Here is a 25,940-nt window from a genome sequence, read left to right on the forward strand (position 1 = left end):
TGATCGTTCCCTTCTCTCGTCCACACAGTCGCTATGCTTCAACTCGTCGTCCTCGCTATCGCAAACCTCATCACCCGACCTCGCGAAATCTCTTCCGCTGCCTCTTCTACCCCTCGTCCTGCTCTCGGTCCCGTCCTTCGAAAGATCGCTCATCAACCCTCAGCATGGCTCGTCTATCTCGGAACTTTCGGAGTCATGATCTGTCTCTTCATCCCTCTTTTCTACATCGTAGCGTTTTCAAGGGACGTGGCGAAGAATGAGCTTCTCGCTGATTACGCTGTGAGTTACATTTCGTCAGCTCAGACTTGATTCGCATGACGCTGACTGAGAAGATTGCCACAGCTCGCGATCATCAACGCAACGGCTTTCTTTGCTCGAATCGGTGCTGGACTCGTCGCGGATCGTATCGGAGTCTTCAACACTGCGATTCCTCTCGCCGTTCTCGTCGGCGTCATGACTTTCGCTCTGTACGTTCCTCTTCGTCTCTCACTCTTCGAAGCGTTGAATTTGTCCTGACTTTGAGCTCGTTTCGCAAAACAGTATCGGTTGTACATCGACTGGAGCGCTCGTTACGTTCATGTTACTCCTCGGGGTCGCTCAAGGTGGTTATATCAGTTGTTCCGCATCGACATTCATGGCCCTCAGTGAAGATATCTCTGAATTAGGGTGAGCTCGACCTCTCTTCATTTTTCCGAAACGAGCCAAGACTAACCTCTCCCTTTACTTCGCTTGCTATAGTATCCGAGGAGGTCTAGGATTCTTCGCGATCGGCGTCGCATCCCTCATTGGTTCTCCCGTCGCCGGAGCACTCCTAAAAGCGACCGAAGGTTACACCGCCGCATGTTCGTTCGGAGGAGGATGTGCGCTCGTCGGATGTGTCTTGTTGGCGCTTGGAAGATCGACACAAGTCAGGAGGAGACGAACCCAATGGGTATAGACTCGAACTAGAGGCTTTTGTCGTATAGAGTTTATTTATCTTTGCATGTTTAGAATATTGTCATTAGTTATTGTTGCATTAACATTTCCGTCATCGTACACTACTCGTTCGCCATTGCGATCAGAACCTGCGGCAGTAGCTCTCGAGAGGAGGGCAGAATCGGGGATCAAAGCTCGACGGAAACGCAAAACTGTCGACCGTGACTCGACTCTTGATTCCCATCGTTTTGCTTCTCCGTCATTCGAGAGTAGCAGTGGACTGTACGAACATCAGCGGTCACGAAGACCAAAAAAGCGGGAGCGTGCGTTACTTGCCGCTGTAGCAAAAGGGAATTGGAGAGGGAGGGAGTCGAACCCTCTGCCTCTCGCAAGCAGGTGAACTGTTTGTTATTCGAGATGCTAAGCGAGCGCTCTACCGATGAGCTACATCCCCGAATTTCGCTTGTTGGCGGGGCAAAATTTGCTTACAAATAAGCATTTAAACTTTTAGCCTAAAAAACACCAGAGGAGCGCAGCGGAAACGATCTCCTGTTGTACTGCTTCACGCTGCGGTACATCAGCGGCAGCCTACTGAGCAGCGTCGATTGTGTTCTAGCGAGGTTTTCGTTCAGTCGAAGTGACAAGAGCCATCTCTTCACTTCCCCTACCCTCACTCAGCTGACTTAGTTCATATGCAGCTGCAAGTATCAGCACTAGCGTAAGTTATGGTAGGCGGTTTGATGTCGGAAGGGGCGTAATTGAGGGTTTCTTGAACTTGTCTCGGGCAACGTCCTCGCGAATTTTTATCTTAGCTGGCGAGTAATTCGCCGATTCCGGTCCCCAAGCTCCGTTAAGAACCCAGAGGAGTCAAGGCACTGTCTTGAAGCGGTTGCAAGTCGATACACGACGGAAAGCAATCTGACCGGGTCAGAGTTTCGACATCGTCAATTCAAAACCCCCCTTCATCCGCGGTCGGATACACCTGGAACTGGGGCGTACTGAAAATCGGTATCTTGTGCATTAACTTCTTCGTATGATATACGATTCTTCATGAAGCGCTGTCCAACGACGTCGTCCCGGGTTAGTGATTTAGAATGGCGAGGGAAATTATAGAACTTAGCGAGTATGCTTGTTTGATCTGAAGCAGCCGGCTGATCAGAGTCTGCACAGTATCAGTTAAGCGAGCCCTGACGTAGAGAACCGTGTCCAGAGCAGCTGACTTGGGAGATCCGAAGCGGACTAACTGAAGAAGCGAATCTTCTGAGGTCGAGAGGTAGCCTGGGCCGGGGCGATCGCTGGCTCGAACAAGCTCTATCGATCGAGAAGCAGAAGCAATACCGAGAAAGAAGAACAAGAAAGAGAGAGAGGTTGCTTATCAAGAGCAGCTGAGTGACCGAAGAGGAGTTTCCCCTCCACTCTCCTCCTCTCTCTCACTCTACCCAAATCACCTACTCTCGATCATTAGAATGTCGAACGTAGCAAGTGCGAACCCTGACAAGACTGGCGACGTCCCCTCGGCTGGAGGATCTTCAACTCATCAACTTTCCAACAACACCGTCATTGTCGTCGCTGGAGCTTCTGGAGATCTCGCAAAGAAGAAGGCAAGTCCACTACAATCCATTGCACTGGAGTAATGGATCATGGATAGGCTTGGAGTGAGAATTGGGAGGGGTTGAAGGGCTCGAAACCTGACGCAATGATTGATGAGACGAGATCTCGTTTAATCCGAGGAACCCCGACTCTGATCCCCTCCTGATGGATCTATGGACTACCTAGTTGGAATCTCCTCCATCGAAAGCCCTATACTGACTCAACTTTGTCTCCCCTCCCTCCCCTGAATCCGTTGTCGGACACTTGTCCCTCCGATTAAATAGACTTTCCCAGCTCTCTTCGGCTTGTTCTACAATGGATTCCTTCCGGAAGGTACTCGTATCGTTGGATACGCGAGATCAAAGATGGACAAAAAGGTAAGCTTGAAACTGTACGAGGTGACGAGACCGAGATGTTCTCCGAGATCTATTCATCCGCTTGCAGGGTTCGAAAGCGCGTAGGAGAAGGCAAGGGTGGAACAGAAAGGGAGAGTTCAGGAGTAGGAACGAAAGCCGAAAGAGAAGATAGAACAGGATTAAGAGGAGAAATCACCAAACGGAGGCGGGAAAGTGAGGTTCGCCCGAGGAGACACGACAGGATTGCTTGTCACGAGGACGATCCACGTTGACGAGACCCTATCTGTTCAACCATGTAGGATTACCACGAACGAGTAGCTCAATACATCAAAACCCCGATTCCCGACATGAAGAAGAAGCTCGAGGAATTCCTCGAAGCATGCTCGTACGTTTCCGGACAATACGATCAAGACGAAGGGTTCCAAGAGCTTGAGAAGGAACTCAAGAAGGCGGAAGAGACCTACAAGGATCAAGACGCACCCAAAAACCGAATTTTCTACATGGCTCTCCCTCCCTCCGTTTTCACCGTCGTCGCGGCTCACTTCAAAAAGATCAACTACTCGGAAGGTGGAATTAACCGTATCATCGTAGAGAAGCCCTTTGGAAAGGATTTGGAAAGTTCGAGGGAGATGCAAGAGGGTTTGAAGAAGGAATGGAAGGAAGAGGAGGTGAGCTCACGATGGCGTCAGTCTCGACTCTCGAACTAGATCTGACGACTTCCTTGGTCGCAGATCTTCCGTATCGATCACTACCTCGGAAAAGAGATGGTCAAGAACTTGCTCGTCCTTCGATTCGCCAACGTCATGCTCGACGCAACTTTCAACAAGAACCTCATCTCGAACGTTCAAATCACTTTCAAAGAACCTTTTGGTACCGAGGGACGTGGTGGATACTTTGACGAGTTCGGTATCATCCGTGATATCATGCAAAACCGTCAGTTCTCTTTTCCCTCTGTTCAGCTTTTCATTTGACTGAACTTGAGGAACTCGCCGTCAACAGACTTGCTCCAAGTTCTTTCCATCCTCACGATGGAGCGACCTGTTTCTTTCTCCTCTGAAGACATCCGTGACGAAAAGGTGAGTAGACTTGTAACCGCTCAGTTTGCAGGATCGAAAATCTCAAACTGCTTTCACTCCATGCTGCTCACAGGTCAAGGTACTCCGATACATCCCCGAAATCAAGCCCGAAGATGTTCTCCTCGGTCAATACGTCGCTGGTAAGTCGAAAGATGGAGAGGACAAACCCGGATACCTCGACGACGACACCGTCCCCAAGGACTCGATCTGCCCTACTTTCGCCGCTGCCGTTCTCCACATCAATTCTCCTCGATGGGAGGGTGTTCCTTTCATCCTCAAAGCTGGAAAAGGTAAGCAATCGCTTCCTCTCTCTCTCTCTCGCGGCGAATTCGCGTACTGACTCGTTCCCTCGACTCAGCTCTCAACGAACAAAAGACCGAGATCCGTATTCAATACAAGGACGTCACTCAAGGTATCTTCAAGGAGATCACCCGTAACGAACTCGTCATCCGTGTTCAACCTGGAGAAGCCGTCTACCTCAAGATGAACTCGAAGGCTCCTGGACTCTCGATGCGAACGGTTCCTACCGAAATGGATTTGACTTACAAGAGACGTTTCTCGGATCTTAAAATCCCTGAGGCTTACGAGTTAGTGCCTCGCAACAACTAGCCCAGACGGCGACACCATTCTGACTTGTCGTTTGCGAGCCATCACAGGGCCCTCATCCTCGACGCTCTCAAGGGCGATCACTCGAACTTTGTCCGAGATGACGAGCTCGACATCGCTTGGAAGATCTTCACTCCCCTTCTTCACTGGATCGACGGTAAATCGTCCCTTCGCTCTGCTCTCTCATACTCGTCACTGACGATTTCGTCGCTTCTCATAGAAACCAAGCCCAAGCCCGAACCTTACGAGTACGGCTCGCGGGGTCCCGCTAGTCTCGATGAATTCGCACAAAAGAACGCAGGATACTACCGTTCGAACGCGCCTTACTCGTGAGTCTTTTTCCTCTCCTCACCTCTTCCTCCAGCACTCGGCTCTGACTGTTCCGTGATATAGTTGGCCATCTACGAGCGTTCTCTAGAGAGGCTCGATCGATGCGGGAAACCATGTCGGTACTCAAGATGATCTTCCCTTTTTTCTACTCTGTGTCTTCTTTTCCCCTCTCTCTGTCGCTCTCGCACTACGTCCTCATACATCTCTCTGTCTCTCTCTCTCTCTCAACCCTTGTTACATAAATTCCCTACACGCAATTTCTGAAGTATAAACCTCATCCTCTTTTTCAACTGCAAAATTCGAGTTCGTGCATCGCTGTTTGCTCCTCTGCTGTGCTCGCTATCAAAACATTTGTCACCGCCCGTGAGTAAGCGAGAATCGACGCTCTCCGCTGTCAGATTTGTAGCACTGCATGATTGCGAGAGAGAAAAAGAATCAGGAAAGAACAAGAGAGAACTACTAAGCGAGTCGTACAGCAAGAGATCGAACGAGGCGTTGAAGTAAGCTACTGAGCTAGAGCTGGAGGCTTGACTTGAAAGTCGGCGTCTGAGAGGAGATGACGAATTTGAGTCAGAAAGGATTCTTTCCGCTTAAAACCGCCTCGAAACTCACTGAACTCGCGACCGATCAACATTCTACGACGTTATCGATGGCAAATCATCAGCTATCTATACAAAGAGTTAGTAGCTGAGGGAACCGTCAACGCACCTTCGAATCTCCTGAGTTCCAGCTCCGACTTTGTACAGTAAAGCATCTCGCAAGAATCGATTCACTTCGTAATCGTTCGTGTATCCGTTACCCCTGCGTTTGAAGTCCATCGTGTCAGTGACTCACTTGAGCGGTTGCGCCATTGACGAGACGGAAGACGAACCCTAGCATTCGAAGCGCTTCGAGACAAACTTCGACGGCTCGATCAGACGAGTACAGAATCGCTCCGGCGCAATCCTACGTACAGAGGCGGCTGGTCAGTATGATCTGCGAAGAGTACGGAAGGATTCGAGCTCACTCGTCGAGAAACGTGACCTGCGTCGCAAGCTAAAAAATGCAAGTCAAACGAAATCGACAATCAGTTTACGCCACTCAACCTCGACCGTTTCCTAGCAATGACTTACCTCTCGCGACACTGTAGAGGTACGCACGAGTCGAACATAGACGAGTGTACATATCTGCGATCTTGCCTTGCATCAACTGGAAGCTTGCGACCGGGACGCCGAATTGCTCTCTTTCGTGAACGTAGGGAACTGCCGTCTACTCGCTCGTAGCTGGTCAGTCTCAGACCATCCCTGTGCGGAGAAACAAAGAGAGAGAGAGCACGTACGTCGAAAGCAGCTTGCATTAAACCGAGCGGACCTCCCGACAAAACGATTCGTTCGAGATCGAGTCCCGACATGAGTACTTTCGCTCCTCCTCCGATCTTACCTAGGACGTTCGAGGCGGGTACGAAACAGTCTTCGAAGACGAGCTGTTGATTATGGCAGAAACGTGAGCTCGGATCATTCGCTCTAGTTCGGAGAGATGAAGAGTTGACCCACTTCACCTGTATGGGATCCTCTCATTCCGAGTTTATCGAGTTTCTGAGCGATACTGAACCCTTCGAACCCTTTCTCGACGATAAAAGTCGTGATTCCTTTCGAACCTCCTTTCGGATCAGTCTTCGCGTAAATGATTAGAACATCCGCGTCCGGTCCATTCTACCATACATCTAGAGAGTGTGAGCTAGCGGCTCTCCACAGGGAGGTACTGAGAGGTAGCGCTACTCACAGTGATCCACATTTTCTGTCCATTCAAGAGATATCCTTCTTCCCCATCCCTCGTCGTCTTTTCCGCCTTGAGCTTCATACTGACGACGTCACTTCCAGAGTTACTCTCACTCATCGCGAGAGATCCGACAGCCTCTCCAGAGAGAAGACCGGGTAGGTACTTTGTTCGCTGAGCTTCGTTGCCGTGACGGAGGAGTTGGTTGACGCAGAGATTCGAGCTGTAGGAAAGTCACCAAGAAAAATCATTAGATCCTGACGACTGAGGTCGAGTGACATAACCTACTGAGCTCCGTAAGAGAGTGCGATAGAACCTGAAGCTTTCGAAATCTGCGAAAATCAAAAATCGTTCGAATTCGAGTGAGCGTCCCGCGTCCAAGCGGACCTCTTCGAGAAGAGTAAACGACACAGTGAGAATGGACTCACCTCCTCCATGACGATCAAATGATCCAAATACCCTTTTCCCAAACCCCCCAATTCTTCCGGAACCGTCACTCCCAACAACCCCATCTCTCCAAGCTTCTTCCACATCTCCATCGGGAACTGATCCGACTTGTCGGTTCGTTGAGCGAGAGGGGCGATCTCTTTCGAACAGAAGTTGGAGACGTTTTCACGAAGCTGCGAAAACAACGAGAAAGGGTGTTAGCTCACGCTTAACTCTCGCTAGCCCGCGCTCGGATGGCTAGGAATGAGCTTACTTCGTGTTGATCATCTGTTAGACCGGTCAAGTGAGCAGCGTAACCTGAGAAAGGTCGAATCGCTCTTCTGCCGGCCACAACAAGGGAAGATGTAAGTGGTGGTCTTGCGAGTCTAGCAGCGATCGAGGACGCGAGGAGAGGTCTTGACACGAAGCCGAAGCCGTAGTGAGCCATCACGAGGGGTGGTGTCGAGGGAGAAGGGGAACGAGGTTGAAGGAGAAGTGGGGAAAGGTGGGAAAACTCGCGAAGAAGCAGACGGCTAAGACTGTGTAGACGAGATGAGAGGCTGGTGGTTGCGTACTGGAGGCGATCGCGGGAGGGAGAAGAAAGGATACAGAAAGATAGCCGGTTCGAGAGTTTTGGAGAGCGGGAAGCCGCAGACTCAATTCTCTCGCTCTCGAGCTCTTCGAACGACGATGACGACGAGGGAATGAGAGAGAAAAGTACGAGTCTGGAGATCATTACGAAAAACAACGAAACAAAAGACCAAAAAAGAAAGAAAGAGAAAAAGGTTGAAGAATGTCGAGGAGAAACTCGAGTCGAAAAGGAACGGTGACAAAAAAGCGATGGGGGGTAGAGCAGGACGATACAGAGAACCGATACCTACTTAAAGGCTCGACCATCCATCGCCAGACCACCTTGTCCCATCCTTAAAAAACCGATCCTCACACTCAAGTTTCCGTCTTTCACTCCTCGTCCCGAGTTTTTTTATCCACCAAATCCTTTTTGATCTTGTAACCTCGTCGTCGACGCTACCTCGCATTCCCGTTTGACCCTCCTCACCTCAAAAATCTCCCTACTCTAACCTAAAAAACTCGTGGAAAGAGTTTAGGCAGAGAGGAGAGACTTTTGCCATTCGGCGGAAGCCTCGATCTTCTCGGTCTTGTGTCCAGGAGCCTTGCCCTTCTTCTCCTTAGCAGCCTTCTCGGCAGCGAGAGCGAGACGGATTTGGGTCTTGGCGTCTAAGAAAGAAGAAAAGAGAAAATTCTCGTCAGACATGTTTTGCGTTGAGGAGTCTTCGAAAGAGGCTTACAGGGGTTCAACCTGAAGAGAACAGCACGATTGCGAAGCCCGCTCTTCTTTTGCGTAATTTGACGCTTGGTGTTGGCGCCGCCGAGAGGAGCACGAACAACAGCTTGGATTTCCTCGGAAGCGATAACATCGGAGATGTTGGTCGAGGTAACCTACAAAACGACAACACTAGTCAGTTACTGCTACTCAGGACACGTAGAGAGAGAGAGAGAGAGATAGAGCGTACCTTGGAAAGAGGAAGCTTGTAACCGTTCTTGAGGGTCGAGGGCTTGTCGAAGGTTCCGAAGACTTCGTCGAGTTGAGCGAAAGCGGACTCGGTCCAGATGCAGAATCGACCGAGGTGTCCTCCAGGAGCGAGGGTGAGGAGGTTGAGCGAGCGAACGTTGGCGGTTTCGACTCCGGGAATGTTGCGGAACGCCTTGACGAGACCCTTGTCCTCTCCGTAGATGACGAGGGGACCACGTCGTTGACGGTACTTGCGGTTACGGGCCTTACCCTTACCGGCGCGAACCTTCTTCGACGCGATGACCTTTGCGACATCGGCGTGAGCTTGGAGACCTTGAAGGGCGGCGACGGCCTCCTTGGTCTTCTTGATCGACTCGACCGAGGAAGAGACGACGAGGGGGATCTCGGAAACACCTTCGATCTTGTGTCCACGGGCGAGGACGAGCGAAGGGACGGCAGTCGCGGCAACGGCCGAAACAACGGCGAATCGACGTTGGTTTTGGTTTACCTTGACGTGCCACTTCCTCCAGATCTTGGTGGGAGCGAACATACGTCCACCTCGGCACACGTTACCGAAAGCGGCTTGTCCAGATCGGTGGGTTCCTCCTCCTCCAACACGAGGGATACGGGCGACGGCACGACCGGTTCCCCACGATTCGGCAGAGGTTTGGTGGCCGGCGTTTTCAGCAACCGAGTAAGGTTGGCGACGGTTCTTGGCGATCGACTTGTGGATCTGGGCGACGACGTCCGAACGGATGGGAGCGGTGAAGACGGCGGGAAGGGGAAGAGTGCTGGTAGACTCGCCTTCGAGCGATCGAACCTGGACGACGGGACGGGAGGCCATTTTTCTATATCAGGGTGTATTCGAGGTGGCGATCGGCGAGAGAGAGGATAGAGAGTAGCGAGAGAGAGTCAGCGTTTTAGCTCTGTAGAGATGAGTCGAGATTATGTTCCGATCAACGCCTTTGAGTAGCGTCTGACCCGCCGAATCATGCCTTGAACTATCCATAATAGCTTTCCCCCCCTTCCCTGCACTCCCAGTCTGCGTCCCAGCGAGATTTGGCGTCGACCTTGCAACCTCTGAAATTTCTGCTCCATCGATCTCGCTCTTCCCACGCCTGTACTGGGACAGGTCCACGCTGATTGCCTTGATGTCTGTGGGTATGGTAGATCGAACGTACACTGTCGGGTGCTGGGGGAGAAACGAGACGAGAGAGAGAAGGAGAGGCGCCTTGCTTTTTGAAAAAACTTTTTTGGGTGAGAGCTCTCCCCTGTCTTCCGCAACTTACTCTCCTCGACCACTCAGGAACGCCATGTCTAGCAGTAGTAGATCCTCTTCATCAGCAGCGTCAGACGAAGAAACTTGGGACGATTGGACGGAAGAATCGCAACCGGCTCAATCTCTCTTCGATCAACAATCCTTCCCTTCAGCTCAACTAGCTCTGCAGCACGACAAGGAAACTCATGGAGTAGATCTGCCTCTCCTCGCGGGCACCCTAGGTACGTTACGACGGTCTCTCGTCGAATTTTCCTCTTCTAACACAGCCTCAACTTTCTACAGACTTCTTCGAGCGCATTCGCCTAATCAACTACATCAGGACTACCGTGAGTCGACTACGAATCTAGCTCGCGAGATTCAGCGAGCTCATTTCGGAAGCGTACTTACAGAAACCTGATCCGGCCTCTCTTCGTCGACTCGACCGTAACGCTTCCTTCCTCGACGACGATCAATACCTGAAACCCGTCATCGAGAACGATGCGCTCTTGCGTGAGTCCTCTCCAAGTTGATCCTTCGAGCCGAAAATCAACCGTTCTGAGCGGATTTTCATTTCGCAGAACTCGATTTCGATTCACTTTCCCTCTCTTCCTCCGCCGACGCATCGACTTCCGCTCATGCCGGCACTTCGTCCTCGTCCCCTTCGGCTCAAGATCCCACAGCACGGGACTTGATCGAAGCCTTACAAGCGCAACTCGCAGACTCTCAAGCCGCGAACGAATCGCTCCGCAAGATTGTTAGGGATCGTTGTGGTGGAGCTATGGGGTTAGATCAAGTCGTTGGCGCTCAGAATGGAGATGAGGAAGCGGAAGTGAAGGCGAGTCAGGATAAGGGGAAGGGAAAGGGAAAAGAGGAAGAGAGGAAAGACGGAGAAGCGGCTCACAAGGACGATGCGCATTATTTCGAGAGCTATCAATACAATGGTAAGTTCTACTGTCGCTCGTGACGCGTATGGTGACTTACCTCCCGAATTGGACGAACAGACATTCACGAAATCATGTTGAAAGACGCCGTTCGAACGAACGCTTACCGAGACTTCATCCTTCACCCTGCGAACGCCCCCGTGATCAAGGACAAGATTGTTCTCGACGTCGGATGCGGAACGGGAATCTTGTCGATGTTTGCTGCGAAAGCTGGAGCGAAGAAAGTTTATGCCGTCGATGCGAGTAACGTTGCTTATAAGGCTATGAGGAATATCAAGGCGAATGGGTTCCAGGATGTTATTCAGTGAGTCGCTCTATCCTCTCATCGGTCTGTCTTCGTCGTGCTCATCAGACCCGTCAATAGAGTCATCAAGGGAAAAGTTGAGGAGATTGAACTACCTGAAAAAGTCGACGTAATCATTTCTGAATGGATGGTGATTTGCTCTTCGCTATCACAATACGCTCTTCATGAATCTAACGCGATCTTGCGCTTCCTCAGGGTTACTGCCTCCTTTACGAATGCATGCTCGATTCGGTGCTCCTCGCTCGTGACAAGTACCTCGCTCCGAACGGTCTCATGATCCCTTCGCAAACTTCAATCCTTCTCTCGGCGTACGCTGGTCAACCTTGGATCAACGATCGAGTGAAGTATTGGGACAACGTTTATGGATTCGACATGAGTTGTATGAAGGAAGGAATCGAGGATGAAGCGATCATTGAGGTCTACGATAATGGAGAGGTCGTTAGTGGTGAACAATCGATCACCGTGAGTTTCTCTTGACTATCTTCTGGGTCCTCGCAAAAACCTTGCATTGACCGAGGTTTTCGATTCGTCTGCTAGGATATCCTCACTGGAACAACCTCAATCGCCGCTCTATCCTTCACTTCCCCTTTCAAGCTCCCCATCAACCGATCCCCATCGTCTTCCCCCTCCGCCACGACTTTCCTCCTCCATTCCTTCCTCGCTCATTTCGATACCTACTTCACTTCTTCCGCTCGATTGGCCGACTCTTCCCTCCGAAAAGAGAGCATCAAGGGAGAGGATGGTGAAATTTTCTTCACGACGGGAGCTTGGGATACTCCGACTCATTGGAAACAAACTGCGTTCTTGCTCAAAGAACCTATCGAAGTTGAAATCGGTAACTATTTCCCTCTACTTTCTCTCGCCAAGTCCATGTTTTACTGACTCGTTCTCTCTTCGCTCTACTGTAGGCTCGTCAGTCGAAGGTACGATCAAAGTCGCGAAGAACCCCGACAATTCGCGAGAATTGCTCGTCGAAATGGTTTGGAACGTCGTGACGAAAGCGGGCGAGAAGCGGGAGACTCAAGCTCAAGTTTGGAAAGTGCGATAGAATGATGATGATGATCGATCATGGCATGTTGTACAATTTCAATAGAAGAAAAAATCGCATTCGCATCCTATATCTGCGGCAAGCTACATTGAGAAGACTGAGCAGAGCTTTTACGGCTAGACATCTTTGTCCCATCTAGAAGGATCCATCTTCCATTTCCCTCGATCTCTCCATTCCTTCAACCAAGTCCGGACAAATTTAACCTCATCAGCGTGAATCTTCTGAATCTCTTTTGGTTCTCGCGATCGGTCGAGGTATCCGTTCTCGTCCCAGTGATGAACGCCCTGTCGGATCAACGCGTCAGTACGAGTCAAGAGGGGAGAGTCGACGTAAGAGGCTCACCTCTGGAATGATTTTGAACGGTTTGCGAAGAGTATCTTTTCGCGGTTTGGCATGAGGCGAATGAGGAGTCGCCCCGATCCATGCTGCACAGCGAGCAGAGTCAGCTCGGAGCGAGAGCGGACGAAGGATGAGGAACTCACGATCAGCACTTCCATCGATGAATGCGAGACGAGGGTGACTGAGGTCGTAAGACCCGTATTGATTGATCTTGGTAACATTCGGCGTTGCGGGAACAGCTACAAAGCGAGGAAAGACGGATCAGCGGATTCAGATTGGAGAGACAGGAGGAGAAAGGTATTTACTGTTGAGCTTGCCCGGAGGAAAAGCCTTCTTACAGATTTGACCAGTGTACTCCGGAGTGAGCAAGCGGGATACAATAGTAGGGTGACCTTTAGGTGGTGCGCCGATAAAGTAGCCCCATTCTACATACGCTCGAGAATCGTCAATACAGCTCTAGAGAGAGAGGAGAAAGAGGCAGTTGACTCGCCTGTGCAGAACTGATATGACCAAGATTTCCAAGGTGCTTCCTCTAGCCCATCACCTTCATAAACATCCGTACCGAAGCAGTCGTCCTGTGCGATTCCTTCAGGGCATTTCGCGGCGACGTGCTCTTTGATGTAATTTGCGTAATTCGAGAATGCCGCGAGTTGTTTCCTCGGGTTCGATGGCCACGACGGCAGGAGACTCAAGTCGACGGCAGAAGTGACGCTTGTTGAGTTGTCGGTGAGAGCGTCGCAGAAACGATCAAACGTTTTGCTTCCGACTCGAGGGTCCCAATTTCGAGCTTGCCAGCTTCCGAGAGGTACCGCGAGAGCATTGACGAAGTCGGCATCGTTTGTGACGTTCGGGAGTCCGAAGTAGGCTTTCAAGGACGAAGTGAGGAACGAATTCTTGACTGCGAGGATTGAATCGATCGCAGCGGTGTGGTTTTGAAGTTGGTCGATACAAGCTTTCGGGGCGTGTTCTTGGATCGGCTGCGAGCAACATCGCCTCAGCACCTGTCTGAATAGTGGATGACTGACGCTACTCACGGTATAGTATTCCCAGTAATCAACGATCGCAGTAGTTACCGCCGAACTCGCGATCCCTCCCGCCCAGATCTCGGGGTACAGCTTCCTCGCTAATGCTGTCGTGGCGCCGGCGTAACTTCCTCCATATCTGATCCAAGGCGTCTTCTTCGGGGAGAGATCGACGTCCTCGAGACCTGGAAGAACGATGTTTTCTGCGAAATAGTTCGAGTCTTGAATCGACTGGAGTGTCGTGAGGAAACGATAAGAATCAGTCGTGAGGTTCTTGACCGGGAACGATTCTCCATCTATCGAGGCAGGAGCTCAAGAGCGTCAGCCGACTTATTGACGGGGAGAGAAGGGAATTTCGAAAAAGAAAACTTGCAATATCGATGCTCAAACACGATTCCGATCCCACCTGTCGCCTCGCTCAAGATCCTCAATATCCCGGTCTCTAGGAATGGCAGCCTGCCCTCTGCATTCGTTTCTCCAGCGTCGAGAAGGAAGACGGGTCCTCCCTTTTTTAAGAAAGTTGCGTCGAACCAGTATCGCTGCTTGAATGTTGAAGGGACGACGTTACCGGCATCGTCTTGAGTGAAGGCTGGGACGTCTGGATCGTGAGAGACGAGTTGATCGAAGGTATGTGGGGGGAAGCGAGAAGAGGGTTTGGAGGGAGAGGAGAGGAAGGGATGTTGTTGAGAGTTGCTTGCATAGTAATCTTGTCTATCTTCCTGTGCTTCCTTCAGTTCGCTCGTTCGGAGGTGTCGATACAAGCCGAGAGGAAGGGAGGGTACGTCTTTGAGGAGCGACTGGGAGTGGAGACCTTGCGAGTTGGCCAGTACTGCTGTGAATAGCGGTATAGCGATGCCCGAGATCAGCATTGTGAGGTGTCGGGTAGTGAAGGCCGAAGAAAGTTGTGCGCTCAACCGTGCGCTCCTCAACCTCTTTTGTTTCGCAAAGAGTCGTCTCTAGCGACCTCGACTTGTATCGTCTTCCAGGGAGAACAACACGGGATTACGAATTGCGAGAGAAGCTGCAGATTGTCTATGTACAAATGAAGCAGATAAATAATACGTCTAAGCGTGAAGGTCCGTCGTTTCGGCTCCGAAATTCTTCCAGATGACCTCGTAGTGACCATCAATCTTGCCCTCGTCAGACTTCTTGACTTCCGTCTCCTTCGCATCCATCGAGGGGAGAAGTTCCGAGACAGAGTGTCGCTGTAACGTCGAAAAGAAAATCGATCAGTCTGGAGCTCAGTCTTCGCGCTGTGGGAGAGAATGACTTACGAGTCCTAGCGTGACCTTGATCTGAGGAGGACTCCTCTCGTACTCCGTGAGCTTGAACCCTTTGTTGTCCATGTCGAATGAAGATTGCGCAGAGAGACTCGAAACGATGTTTTCAACGGCGACGCCCGCTTGATTCCATCCAGTGTGACCAGCCTTGATCACTCCAGCGGCCGCGACCTGCCAACACAATAAGCAAAGTCAATCAGTGAGATAAATAGATGAAGAACGAGAGAACAGACTCACATCTCCGATCGTGTAAATGCGCTCAAGCTTCTCGCTAAACTTCTTCGGTGACACATCGGAGGCGTCGAGTTGTAGTGTTGGTCGGATCTTAACGAATCCGTGAGAGTCGATCGTCTCGGGTAGGTAATCTCGCATGAGTTGGGAATTCGGTTTTTGACCCGTACATCGCATCTAGAAGAGACAGAGTTTGCGCGTCAGCGACTATCCCATAAGAGATGTCAGACAAGAGCAGAGCTTACGAGTAAGTCGTATTCGATGATTTTGCCAATGCTAGTTCGGACCGTCTTCGTTTCTCCCGGTTTATCGTCTTCCGGTAACGACATTCTCTCGCCGAGAACGACGTCGACTCCGAGTTCTTCCATCCTCTTCATAACCTCGTCGTGAACTTCTTGCTTGTAAAGGGGAAGGAATCGATCTCGAGAGTGGACGATGGTGATTCGCTTCTTCTTCGCCGGTCGTAAAGCTTCAGGAATGTGATGAGCGTTTTCGGGGTTGTTGTAGACTGACAGCAAGGATAGAGCGTTAGCGACGTCTCACCTGCGAAGTGGTTTGCAAGAAACTCACGATCGGCGATATCTGTCGCAAATTGAATGCCGAGGGCACCTCCGCCAGCAATCAGAATCGATGAAGCATTTGCGATGATAGATTGTTGAGCCTGCGACGCAATCGACGTGAGCGAGAGAACAACATTCAAGGAGCAGAGGCACATGAGCTCACCTCGAGGAAAGCGACTCCAGTCTTCTTCGTTCGAGCCAGCGAGTAAAGAGGAGGTGGCAGAGTACACCCCAGAGCGTAAATCATGTAGTCCCAGCTAATGCGTCGTCCAGCGAGCGCTTTCTTGCTTTGAACAGCGTCGAGTCGGGCATCTTGAAGTTCTTCCGTCAATTTCTCGACCTCTTCCGAGTCTCCTTCGAGATCCCGTTCGTGCTCGAGTAGGTCTCGGTCGAGTTCAATGTATTTGTCGGTGATGGAAGTCGCAGAGGCATGGATCAAAACGTGACCGGCTGAACGAGGAGTCGATTCTTGAGGAAGAACACCGGCGTAGGGGACGAAAGTCTTGTGAGCGTGGCCAGGAACGACAGAGACACTATAGGATGTGTACAGGTCAGTCTTTTGGGCTCGACAGGCAAGTAGAGGTCTCGCAAGAGCTTACCGAGGATGCAAATAAAGATCTTTTCGAAAGCGAAACGGGTGGAGAGGGAACGATCGAATGTCAGCCATGGTAGTCCGGAGTGAACAGAGTCCTCTGAACGCCCTCTGGTAACCAGTCTCCATCTCAATGAGCTTCCTCACGAACCCTCCTCATCTCTCGAGAATCGCCAACGCCGAGGTAACAGCACGGAGCAGCGAGGGAACGAGAGGGAGATCTACTCACGATTGAAGTGACTACATTGGAGAGCGTTACAGGAGGTCAGCGATTGTACGGAAGCGGAGATCGAAGAACCGCGGTTCCGCTCTTTTCAATGGGTTCGAACTCACCTTTGACGATCGATCACGACTACCCTGTGCGTAGAAGGAAGTGTTCTGGATAGCAGTTCGGCAGCTCGCGCACCTGTGGAGTAGGTAGAAGGGTTAGATCGAGACAAAGTGAAAAATCTTGGCGAGGCGGGAGAGCGTGAGGAGAGCGCTGAATTACCTGCGTAGCTAGCTCCAAGGATGACGACGTTTCTTGTGGGCGGTAGAGTGAGGGCGACCATGACGGGTGAGTAGAGAGTGAAGGAAATAAAAGCCGGAGAAGCTGATCAACTGCCGATAATCGAATCTGATCTCCTCGCGGTTCGCATCTTCCGCTCGGAGATTCTTTCGCTGCTGTCTTGATCTCGCACTCGGAGCACAATGCATGTTTACAAGTGGAAGACAAAGGGAAGACACATCCCAGCGAGCTAGGGACAAAGAGCTCGGGCGTGGTTCGCAGTCAAGCTCGCTGGATCTCTCGATTCGACGCAAATTGTACCGTGCAGAAAGTGTTTAATTCCCTTTGGATTGTATGTACACCCCTTTGGACTACAAGTATGCCCCTCGAAGAACTGAACGGACGCAGACGCATCGCTATAGGACAAACTTAGACTTTTTCGCGATGCTGAATCTCGGGCGTGTCCTTTTCTTCCGACGGGTCGTAGTTGTAAAGCGCCGGGCGCTTGACGTCCCTGCGAAGAATGACTCGCTGCAAAAGAAGAAGGCTGCATCAGCAACAACGCATCGTGTATGGAGAGAAAGCGACTAACCTTGAATTGATGAGCTGGAGTTTGAAGCCCGTATCGCGCGAGACGAGCCGTCGACATCGAGAATACTTCGTCCAACTCTTCGAGAGCTGTTGTGCATGCGGTCATGGATTATCAGCCTTTGCTCGAGCGGAGGAAGATAGAGGAGAGTACGTACAGCGTTGTTTCGTTTCCGGAACAAACATGAGAACCAGGAAGAATAGGATGAAGTTCCAGGTCGCGAAGAAGTAAAACGCTCCGTAAGGCTTGAGCGAAACGAGCATGAGAGGGAAAACGAGTGCGATGATCTAAATAGCGAGGATCCAAACCGTCAGCCTTGAACACCTCCTGGATTCGTAGAGCGACCGAAGAGAGCCGTACGAAATTGAACAACCAGGTGATGGCGGTAGCGAGCGACATTCCAGCCTAGAATCATGAAACGAGCTTTGGTCAGTCAGGGTTTCTCGAGGCGAAGGTTGCGCGAAAGTCTTTACCTCTCGGACTGCAATAGGATACGCCTCGGACGAATATGAGAACGGAATCGGGCCCATTCCTGACGAGTAGAAGCAAGTCTGCATGGATAACACCAGAATTAGCATCGTTGAAGCTGAGAAACGATTCAAACTTGAGGAAAGGCTTACGAAAAGGTAGACTCCCGTGACGACCATGGCGAGTTGTCCTGATTGAGAGCTGATGAAGAATCCAGATCCAGCGATGAAGAGAGTGACCGAGAGGAAGGGGAAAGTGAAAAGCAAAAGACTCCTTCGTCCGAATGAATCGATGGTGAAGCTGTAGGGCCGAGAGTTAGCGCTTGGTTACGACTTGAGCAGCAAGAGAATCAACACACAATGCGGGGAGGGCGAAGGTCCAGCTTTAGAGCGGTGCAAGAGTCAACGATTTCGCACTATTTCGATTTCGAAGAGGAAAAAGATACGTACTTGAGGAGACCGTAACCGAAACTACCGAGGAGCGATTTGGTGATTGATGCACCAGTGTTGCCTGCAGTACGAGGAGAAAGGCGTGAGAACATGTCGCAGGGTGAGCAAGTCGAGAAAAGACTGACGGAAAATGTTTGAACTGTGTTCAAGTTCGACAATTATCAGCACGGGGATACCCTTGAGTAGATGATCGCGAGAACGGACCTGTAGTATGCGATAGCGTTGACACCGCAGAATTCTGTCGAGGTGAAAGACTCGTGAGCTTCTACCTTGAGCAGTGAGTGACAAAAAAACGCACGTTGTCCGAACATGAGAATAGTCGAGGCAAGCATCGCTCGACGGTTTCGAGGATCTTTGAAGAGCGAAGCGACCATGCCGCGAGGTTGTTGAGCTTGAATTTCCTCCTGCACTTCGAGGGCCTTTGAAATACCGTAGAGATCGATCGCAGCTTGAAGAGGAGACCTCCTTAGTCGGAGAAGTGACTCGTACGCCTGTCGGTAGTTGCCTCGCTGGATGAGCCATCGGGGGGATTCGGGGGTCAAGTAAACTTGAGCGCAAACGATGATGGCGGGGAGGCAGGCTGAACCAAGCATGAGCCTCCAGTTCAAACCCGTGATTCCGGGTTTATCCGGAACTCTTTGGAAGACTAAGCTTGATACGGTGCCGAACATGATTCCGAAAGCGGTCTGTGCGAAATGAAAGTCGTCAGCGTGGTGTCGCATGATAGCGAAACCGAGTTGCGACGTACCCAGACCTGCCACTGCATAACGAGCGCTCCTCGAATGTTGCTCGGTGCAATCTCTGCCGTCAGGACGGGTACCGTGGCGGACTTGGGTCCTATACCGATGCCGAGGAAGATACGGCTCAAAAACAGGTGCCACCAGGTATTCGTCACTGCTCCCCAGATACAGCAGACTCCAGCGAAGAGAGTCGAAAAGAAAATCGCTCCTCGTCGACCAAGGTAGCGATTGAGAGGGTACCTAAAAATCGTAGATCTGTTGCGTCAGTACTTTGGGGCACAAAGGAAGACGCTCGGGCGCAGGAAACTCACGTCAACCAACAAGAGAACACTGCCGAGCAGAGGTAAGGTGCCGCATTGACTAATCCGACGAGCAGGGTATCGTGTTTCGAGTCGGATCCAATCCCTGCAAAGCAGCAGAAAGATGAGATCGATCAAAAAGTCCCGCCGCTGGTGGCTACAGAGAAGACTACTTACCGAACTCCTCGGGATAGAATAGATTAGCACCGTTGATGACGGTCTCATCCACTGTTAGATCGAGAGTGTCAGCGCCCGACGACTCCAGATTAACAAAGACGTCGATGACTCACTGCCTTGTACGACCGCGCACATGCTGCACATGAAGACTTGCCCTGTAAACGACGGTCAAAAGTCATCAGTAGGACGGCCAACACGGGAAAAAAGATTCGAAGAAGGAGAGAAAAGCTTTCAGTACAAAGTTTTCGTTTGACGAAATTTGTGCGTTTGTTCCTCCCTCAAGAATCTCTTCTCCTCTTCGTCCAACTGTGGAAGTCGATCGAAATTGGACTTGTCCTGCGCGACGAGGGCCGCCTTTTTCAACAAATCGTGGATATCGTGAAGACGTGCGTTCAACGAATTCGCCAACGTCCCGCATCAACTCATCTTCCGATTTGCCGCTATGAGTTGAAATCGGAGAGAGTGTGGAGAGAGGTCGTCACGTCGAGTTTAGTACGAAGGTTGGGAAAAGAAAATTGGGAATTACGAAGGCGGAAATTGCGGGTTGAAGAGCAGAGGCGACGAGGTCGAATGGAGTGAAGGTGAGTGATACAGTACAGTATAGTAGACAATCCGACAGTCAGCAAAAGGTTGCTCAGGTAGGGAGGACGAGGAGGAAGTGAGATTTAACTGACTAGAGAGGATTCACCAACCGCTGTTTCAACTGTTTCTTCTCTTCTAGTGCGGAAGACCCTGCCGACGAAGAGTTGACATGAGTAAGCGATGGTGAGGAGCGACCCTCAGCCTGGTCGTGTGAGTTGAGCTGTCGAAGTTTTGGCATTCTTCAATGTGGCGCGGTGGTGGTCGTGGAGAGTGTCGAGATGGGGGTCCTCGAAGTCGAAAAAGAGAAATGAGGGGTGAAGGAAGAGGGGAAAGGAGGGGCAGAAAGTTTTCGAGTTGGTTTTGTTCCAAAAATGAATCAACAAGAAAGTGACGTCGACCTGCTTGAGCTGTTGAAATTCCGAAGCCCAAAGCGATCGGGTCTTGATCACGAGGATATCGCCATCCAACCCAGATCGGTACTTTGTACTGAGCTTGAGAGGTGACGGTGAACGAACGTAGAAACGGAGAGAGAAGAGGAGGAGGGAAAATTTGATGTCACATGATTCGACTCTGGACGGTGAGGGCGATAAATAGTAAGTAAGACAGGACCAAAATACATTAGTATAGTAAGCGACAAAAGGAAGTGAGAGGGAAAAGGGGAAGTGAGGGAGCGACGCCGGTCTAGGAGAAAGTACCGAATCTTTTGAACTCTTTTCCTTTGTCCTTCTTCTTCTTTTTCTCCTTCTTTCCATCTCCTTTTGTTCCATCGGCAAACTCAACTCGTCCACCTTCGTTGTCGTCCTCTCGGTCCCCTGCAGCCGGAGCTGTCGATGTCCTTTCGAGGGCAGCTCCGAACGCCCCGGAAGTCGTCAAGTATTTCTCACGCTCTTCAGGAGACAAGAGCGATACGTATGATCGGCCTCGTTTCGAATCTTGTAATCGCCGTTCGAGACTTTCCCGAACCTTGTCATCCGGTCTAACGACGACGACGGGAACAGGACATCGAGCGACAGCCCACCTATCATCAAAGTATGGAGTGAGTTTGAGCCTGACCGGAGTAGTGATATTGCTTACTTTGAGATCGATCCCATGAATGCCGACTTGATGAGTGAGTCTGGTCTTCCTCGAGTCCCAACGATGAGTGAATCCGGCTTGTAAATCTCGATCATTCGGTGAATCGTTTCTTCAATCTCTCCAATCGCAAATTCGACAACGAAAGACATCTAGTCCATTCGATGCAGAGTCAGTCTTCGTCGAACTCGAGAGATTTGCCAAAGCTGAGACGGATGAAATTAACCGATTTCTCATCTGCGTTTCTCTGCATGAGATCTTCGAGAACATCCTCTGCTTCCTCTCTCGCCTCCTCCATACTTGCTTTCCAAACGTTGTGAGCCGAAGATCCGGGTTCGATGACTCTCAAAACCACGACTTCGTCGTTGTCTTCGGCGAGAGACTTCAGGAGCCAGTTGACCGCGTTAACCGAGTATTCTGTATCGAGCATGACAGTCAGTTTCGCATCAACAATACGAGACCTTGAGAGAGTTTTCTCACCATTGAGATCTGTGCAGACTAGAAAAGTTCGACTCCATCGAGTTCTCGTATATTGAGCAGATTTCGCACCGACCGTAAACGAATAGGTAACTCCTATCATCGAGAGGCGAAAGAAACGAAAAGTGAGCATTTCGACAGAGTAGAGAGGGCAGGAGCGACCGATTCTTAGAGAGAGTCAACGTACCAGTTCCACCTCCGGTTGCTTTCGCTTTACCTTCGAGATCCGTACCCGCTCCAAACGTGTCGAATCCGACCCTACGCCGGTAACTCGGGTTCGATTCGATTTCTTTCGCATCTGATAGCGACACTCCGCTCAACCTCTTTCTCGTAGCGCCAACTCCTCCATCGCTGCTCCGTCTACCCCTCGGAGTATCCTGATCTGTCGTCGAAGCCGGGGATCCGAGTTCTTTCGCAGGTGAAGAAGCGGCAGGAGTCGGAGGTTCGACTCGGATCTGATGTGAGTTCGTTTGATTATGCGAGTTCCACTTGAGGGCGGGTCTCAACCCGGGCGTTGCACCATCTCCATTCGTGGTACTGGCTAGGGTGTTCGAGGACTGACTCGAGGACGCCCGATGGAGAACACCTCGCTCTCTAGATGAAGAGCGACGACGGTCGACTAGGGGGCGGACGGGAGCTGCGATTGGAGGTGGAGCATCCGTGGAAGGTGTTGTCATCTATTGAGCAGCTCGGAGGCGGATCAACGAGGCGAGGCGAGCAAGGGATGGGAGAGTTCGACTCAGGAGGGGGGGAATGTGGAGAGATGGTCGATAAGGGATTAAGGAGGCTGTCGTAGATCCGATGTGTACCAGGTGTAGAGTCTGAGCAAGTGCGTAGAGTTCGAGGTAGCTTATCGAGAGAAGTCTAGGAGAGCGATTTTCGGTTTGAAGGCGCCAAGGTAAGTTTGAAACGTCACGAAAAGTGACTACTTGCAACGAGCCTGAATCGCTTCCGAGTGTATGGTGGACTGTTGCTTACGTGAGCGCGAACGCCAGAAAATCGCGCGGATTATTCTCGAAAAAACCGAAAATGATCTTCGAGTTGTCTTCGAGCAAATTGTTCCAAGTTGGCGCGTCTTGCTCGGGAAGCAGCAGTTCACAGGACGATCTGAATGGCTGAGCCATGAAACTCTCAGAGAAAGCGAACGAACCGAGACGAGGGAGAAGAATGCGAGGAGAAAATCTACTTCAGTGGTTTCATTTTTGCAAAAACGAGAGAGAGGAACGAAGAGAGAGAGAGAGAAAAATAGGTTGGAAAGCACACACTATAGAACGGAACGGAAGTTTATACAGCGAGAGAGAGAGTAGAGTAGAGAGAGACAGAGAGGGGTTCGGGGTCAATTCAATTAATCGACTTCTTCGACCGAAGGCTCATCTCCACCAGCGTTAGGGGGAGCACCGGGCATTCCACCCGAGGGCATTCCACCAGGGGCTCCTCCAGCAGCAGCATATACTTTTTGCATGACTGTGAGAAAGGGGAGAGAGATACGAGTCAGTAAAACTGAGTAGAAAGAGCGAGAGAGATAGAGAGATTTAAAAACTCACTAGGGTTGGCGATACCTTCGAGCTCCTTTTGCTTCTCCTCGTACTCTTCCTTCGAAGCTTCAGCAGAGGCGTCGAGCCACGAGATGGTCTCGGAGATGGCCTTTTCCAAAGTTTCCTTGTCCGAACCTTCGAGTTTGTCCTTGAGGTCCCCGTCAACAGAGTTTCGGAGGTTGTAGGCGTACGACTCGAGTCCGTTCTTCGCGGTGATACGTTCGGCAGCGGCTTCATCTTCGGCCTTGTACTTCTCGGCTTCAGAGACCATGCGTTCAATCTCTTCCTTCGAGAGACGTCCCTTGTCGTTCGTGATGGTGATCTTCGACGATTTACCTATTGACAGTGAAAGAGTGAGAGAGCGGGGAGTGAGGAATGCAAGTAACGCTGGTAGTTGCTAGGTGATAAGAAGATATCGCAACTAAGCTCGAGAAGCAAGTTGAGGCGGGATCGAGATCGAAGCGGACGTAGCTTCGCCGGTAGGTTCGTCGCTGAACACTTCGCCGGATGCTATTGTCTCCTGACTAGCAACTTCGCAAGATCATCAGCGCTCGAAGGGTCGCCAAGACTGGAAAACGGGAGGAGACGACTCACGCCTGCATGTATATTCAAACAGGCGCCTTCAGATTAGGATAAACACCACTGTCTCTGTCATCGCTCATAGAAGTACCCTCAGCTTGCTTTGCCTTGTTATGGAATGTAAGACGGCAGACTCACATCTGCTCTCGACCAAATCTTGAAAACCGCAATCCGTCGTCTCGTGCTTCTCCTTTGTGCGGTCTGTAATGATCGACCTTGCTTCCGGCATATCGATCTTCCTCTGAGGATTCCACGCATCCATGTTGCAACTCTGAGCGCCTCATAGATGCTCGAGTCCCCTCTGATCCCGAGAAGAATTTCGTCTATTCTCAAGAGCGGGAACTTCTGTAGCAGCATCGAGCGCAGACGGAGGGTTGTCGTATTGGCCATACGGAGCAATGGTCGAGGTCGGATCAGGTCGAGCAGCGGTGACAAGGCAGATTCGACTCGAAAGTTGATGAAAACGCTGGAGGACTTGACGAGAAAGAAGATTCGGGAGTGGGAGTACAAGGGGCAGTCGTATTTGATACTTGAGCTTGTTCGATTGTGCGCGATGAGGTAGCTGGAAGATCAGGGTGGAAGAGAGGGAACATCGATCAACATTGAAAGTTTCCAACTTTTTGAGACTCTCTCTCTTCGACCCGAATCATGTACTACGTGTCTCGACCAATGTCCTAGATCACTGCCGGCTCCGACAACAAGGCCGCCCTGCGCACGTTCAAGCGAATCCCCTGACAACCGGCATTTCATTCTCATTCGCCAAGCTCCTCACCTCGCGCGATACCGGTGCAGCCGAACTGACGACAAAGTTGCTTCCCGACGTCTACTCGTAACGTCTGTGTAGCAACTGAGTGCAATCGCGAGACGACGGGAGCTAGTTCATCTGCGATTTTCGTCAAGTTCAATCTCTCCGGTCCCTCCATTCTCTCTTTCCTTCACCTTTTCCCTTTCGCGTCTCAACATGGAGGAAGACAAACTTAAGACTCGCTTCTATCTCCATACTCGACCCGAGATCGTCGTTATGGGCTGGCCAGACGACGCTCCCCTCCAAGTCAGTCGATCTCTCTCGCTCTCGCCCTCTCCCTTCCTACGATGAGCTGACACTGCCCTCTGGTACATCGTAGCATCCTGTACTCCTCGAACTCGCAGAGCAACACGGGTTAATCGTCGCCCAACGTACCGAATCGGCGGGAAAGCGTTTGTGAGTCTCGACGCAGAAACTTCTCTCCTCGTTGAGCACCCGGCTAATCACTCATCGACCTTCTCGCACCCGCACAGGCATCTTCTATTCAAAAATGCAGACGGTGCCGTAGGAGCCTCGCGAATGCTTTTCCACTACGATCTCGCTCAGATAGGTTTCTCAGGTCTCCTCGCAACCTATGTGAGAACTCTGCTCCCACTCCTTGCGGGTCGTACATCTCTGTTGACTCGTTTTAGCTCCCTATAGATGGGTCCCGGAGCAGACAGCTGGTTCTCGGAGGAGAACTTCCATCGAACTCTTGATCCGAGCGTCCGAGTTCACTTCGAAAAACGCCTCAATCTCGTTTCACCGCTCGACTACAACCCACGCTCCCTTCTCGACAACGACTCGGAGCACATGGAGCGATGGAATAAGTGGCGCTGGCTCTCGTCGGAAACGTCGTCCAGCTCCTGAAAGGCCTTGAATCGCACATCCGTCGATTGCATTGAACGAGTTCCCATTCCGTAGGCATGGTTTAGTGATGCAACGAGTACTTCTCCTGGTGAAGTTTGTGTCCGAGTGCTCATTGGTGCGGCGCCCGACCGAGAGAACAAGGAGACGCGAGAGTGAGATAGGTCTTCTCTGCGCTCGCAAGGGACGAGAAAGCTTCGAAGCGATCAAGCTACCTGAGTCGCGCGACGTCCGCATGACGAGGATCTCTGAGCTACATGCATCAAGAGGTCGCATGGAGAGAAGAGGAGATAGACATCCACGTTGAAAGAGAAGAAAGAAAGAGAAACGGAAAACCTCGCGAGAGCTTTGTTGTCTCTGGCTCCCCTCGTTTCCAGCCAATTATCACCTCCTGGCAATCGAGTCTATCGCGCTGTATAACGCGGTGCGGACCAGGAGTTGAGAGGAAGATCGTGGGAAACCGAGTGGAGCCAAAGTGAATCGCTCAAAGTGGTCCCGGTTTGTTGACTCGTCCGCGCGCGAGAGAGCGTCTGTTCGGGAAGCAGCAGATCACAGGACGATCTGAATGGCTGAGCCATGAAACTCTCAGAGAAAGCGAACGAACCGAGACGAGGGAGAAGAATGCGAGGAGAAAATCTACTTCAGTGGTTTCATTTTTGCAAAAACGAGAGAGAGG

General features: G+C 51.1%; 10 protein-coding genes across 10 annotated transcripts; 3 read left to right on the forward strand and 7 right to left on the reverse strand.

The window, feature by feature from the left end:
- Positions 1-33: 33 nt before the first annotated feature.
- JCM6883_004556 (uncharacterized protein) lies at positions 34-937 on the forward strand (the record flags this gene model as incomplete). The annotated part of the gene is made up of 4 exons (XM_076632559.1): positions 34-279; positions 343-467; positions 541-666; positions 739-937. The coding sequence occupies 4 exons, from the start codon at positions 34-36 to the stop codon at positions 935-937; spliced, it is 696 nt and encodes a 231-aa protein (XP_076487531.1).
- Positions 938-2,381: 1,444 nt separating this feature from the next.
- ZWF1 (glucose-6-phosphate dehydrogenase) lies at positions 2,382-4,961 on the forward strand (the record flags this gene model as incomplete). Its single annotated transcript, XM_076632560.1, has 10 exons — positions 2,382-2,516; positions 2,790-2,882; positions 3,161-3,529; positions 3,593-3,794; positions 3,861-3,937; positions 4,011-4,227; positions 4,296-4,524; positions 4,594-4,700; positions 4,764-4,872; positions 4,937-4,961. 10 exons carry the CDS (start codon positions 2,382-2,384, stop codon positions 4,959-4,961), a joined length of 1,563 nt encoding a protein of 520 aa, XP_076487532.1.
- A 417-nt stretch (positions 4,962-5,378) lies between these two features.
- On the reverse strand, positions 5,379-7,502 carry JCM6883_004558 (isovaleryl-CoA dehydrogenase; the record flags this gene model as incomplete). The annotated part of the gene is made up of 12 exons (XM_076632561.1): positions 5,379-5,419; positions 5,486-5,508; positions 5,582-5,674; positions 5,745-5,818; positions 5,880-5,908; positions 5,986-6,121; positions 6,192-6,335; positions 6,406-6,564; positions 6,635-6,851; positions 6,917-6,960; positions 7,057-7,248; positions 7,329-7,502. 12 exons carry the CDS (start codon positions 7,500-7,502, stop codon positions 5,379-5,381), a joined length of 1,326 nt encoding a protein of 441 aa, XP_076487533.1.
- A 654-nt stretch (positions 7,503-8,156) lies between these two features.
- JCM6883_004559 (uncharacterized protein) lies at positions 8,157-9,429 on the reverse strand (the record flags this gene model as incomplete). The annotated part of the gene is made up of 3 exons (XM_076632562.1): positions 8,157-8,290; positions 8,362-8,512; positions 8,587-9,429. The coding sequence occupies 3 exons, from the start codon at positions 9,427-9,429 to the stop codon at positions 8,157-8,159; spliced, it is 1,128 nt and encodes a 375-aa protein (XP_076487534.1).
- Positions 9,430-9,898: 469 nt separating this feature from the next.
- On the forward strand, positions 9,899-12,136 carry JCM6883_004560 (uncharacterized protein; the record flags this gene model as incomplete). Its single annotated transcript, XM_076632563.1, has 9 exons — positions 9,899-10,085; positions 10,147-10,190; positions 10,254-10,353; positions 10,422-10,784; positions 10,845-11,088; positions 11,149-11,218; positions 11,284-11,550; positions 11,626-11,923; positions 11,997-12,136. The coding sequence occupies 9 exons, from the start codon at positions 9,899-9,901 to the stop codon at positions 12,134-12,136; spliced, it is 1,713 nt and encodes a 570-aa protein (XP_076487535.1).
- A 116-nt stretch (positions 12,137-12,252) lies between these two features.
- On the reverse strand, positions 12,253-14,366 carry JCM6883_004561 (uncharacterized protein; the record flags this gene model as incomplete). The annotated part of the gene is made up of 7 exons (XM_076632564.1): positions 12,253-12,420; positions 12,479-12,561; positions 12,619-12,714; positions 12,781-12,900; positions 12,966-13,452; positions 13,510-13,793; positions 13,871-14,366. 7 exons carry the CDS (start codon positions 14,364-14,366, stop codon positions 12,253-12,255), a joined length of 1,734 nt encoding a protein of 577 aa, XP_076487536.1.
- A 195-nt stretch (positions 14,367-14,561) lies between these two features.
- JCM6883_004562 (NAD(P)/FAD-dependent oxidoreductase) lies at positions 14,562-16,711 on the reverse strand (the record flags this gene model as incomplete). The annotated part of the gene is made up of 10 exons (XM_076632565.1): positions 14,562-14,702; positions 14,772-14,948; positions 15,015-15,185; positions 15,254-15,516; positions 15,579-15,669; positions 15,732-16,101; positions 16,168-16,186; positions 16,390-16,400; positions 16,494-16,566; positions 16,651-16,711. 10 exons carry the CDS (start codon positions 16,709-16,711, stop codon positions 14,562-14,564), a joined length of 1,377 nt encoding a protein of 458 aa, XP_076487537.1.
- Positions 16,712-17,076: 365 nt separating this feature from the next.
- On the reverse strand, positions 17,077-20,189 carry JCM6883_004563 (sugar porter family MFS transporter; the record flags this gene model as incomplete). Its single annotated transcript, XM_076632566.1, has 17 exons — positions 17,077-17,178; positions 17,240-17,325; positions 17,394-17,523; positions 17,597-17,641; positions 17,710-17,787; positions 17,857-18,004; positions 18,063-18,086; positions 18,154-18,214; positions 18,279-18,292; positions 18,358-18,391; positions 18,452-18,839; positions 18,902-19,133; positions 19,205-19,298; positions 19,370-19,420; positions 19,483-19,524; positions 19,624-19,723; positions 20,058-20,189. 17 exons carry the CDS (start codon positions 20,187-20,189, stop codon positions 17,077-17,079), a joined length of 1,761 nt encoding a protein of 586 aa, XP_076487538.1.
- A 443-nt stretch (positions 20,190-20,632) lies between these two features.
- Positions 20,633-22,176, reverse strand: JCM6883_004564 (universal stress protein; the record flags this gene model as incomplete). The annotated part of the gene is made up of 5 exons (XM_076632567.1): positions 20,633-20,969; positions 21,026-21,174; positions 21,249-21,439; positions 21,503-21,595; positions 21,687-22,176. 5 exons carry the CDS (start codon positions 22,174-22,176, stop codon positions 20,633-20,635), a joined length of 1,260 nt encoding a protein of 419 aa, XP_076487539.1.
- Positions 22,177-22,844: 668 nt separating this feature from the next.
- JCM6883_004565 (uncharacterized protein) lies at positions 22,845-23,875 on the reverse strand (the record flags this gene model as incomplete). Its single annotated transcript, XM_076632568.1, has 3 exons — positions 22,845-22,963; positions 23,044-23,370; positions 23,752-23,875. The coding sequence occupies 3 exons, from the start codon at positions 23,873-23,875 to the stop codon at positions 22,845-22,847; spliced, it is 570 nt and encodes a 189-aa protein (XP_076487540.1).
- Between the last annotated feature and the right edge of the window lie 2,065 nt (positions 23,876-25,940).

This window comes from Sporobolomyces salmoneus (genome assembly GCF_050403485.1).
Source record: "Sporobolomyces salmoneus JCM6883 DNA, S_salmoneus_JCM6883_v1_ctg27, whole genome shotgun sequence".
NCBI classification, from domain to species: Eukaryota; Fungi; Basidiomycota; class Microbotryomycetes; order Sporidiobolales; family Sporidiobolaceae; genus Sporobolomyces; species Sporobolomyces salmoneus.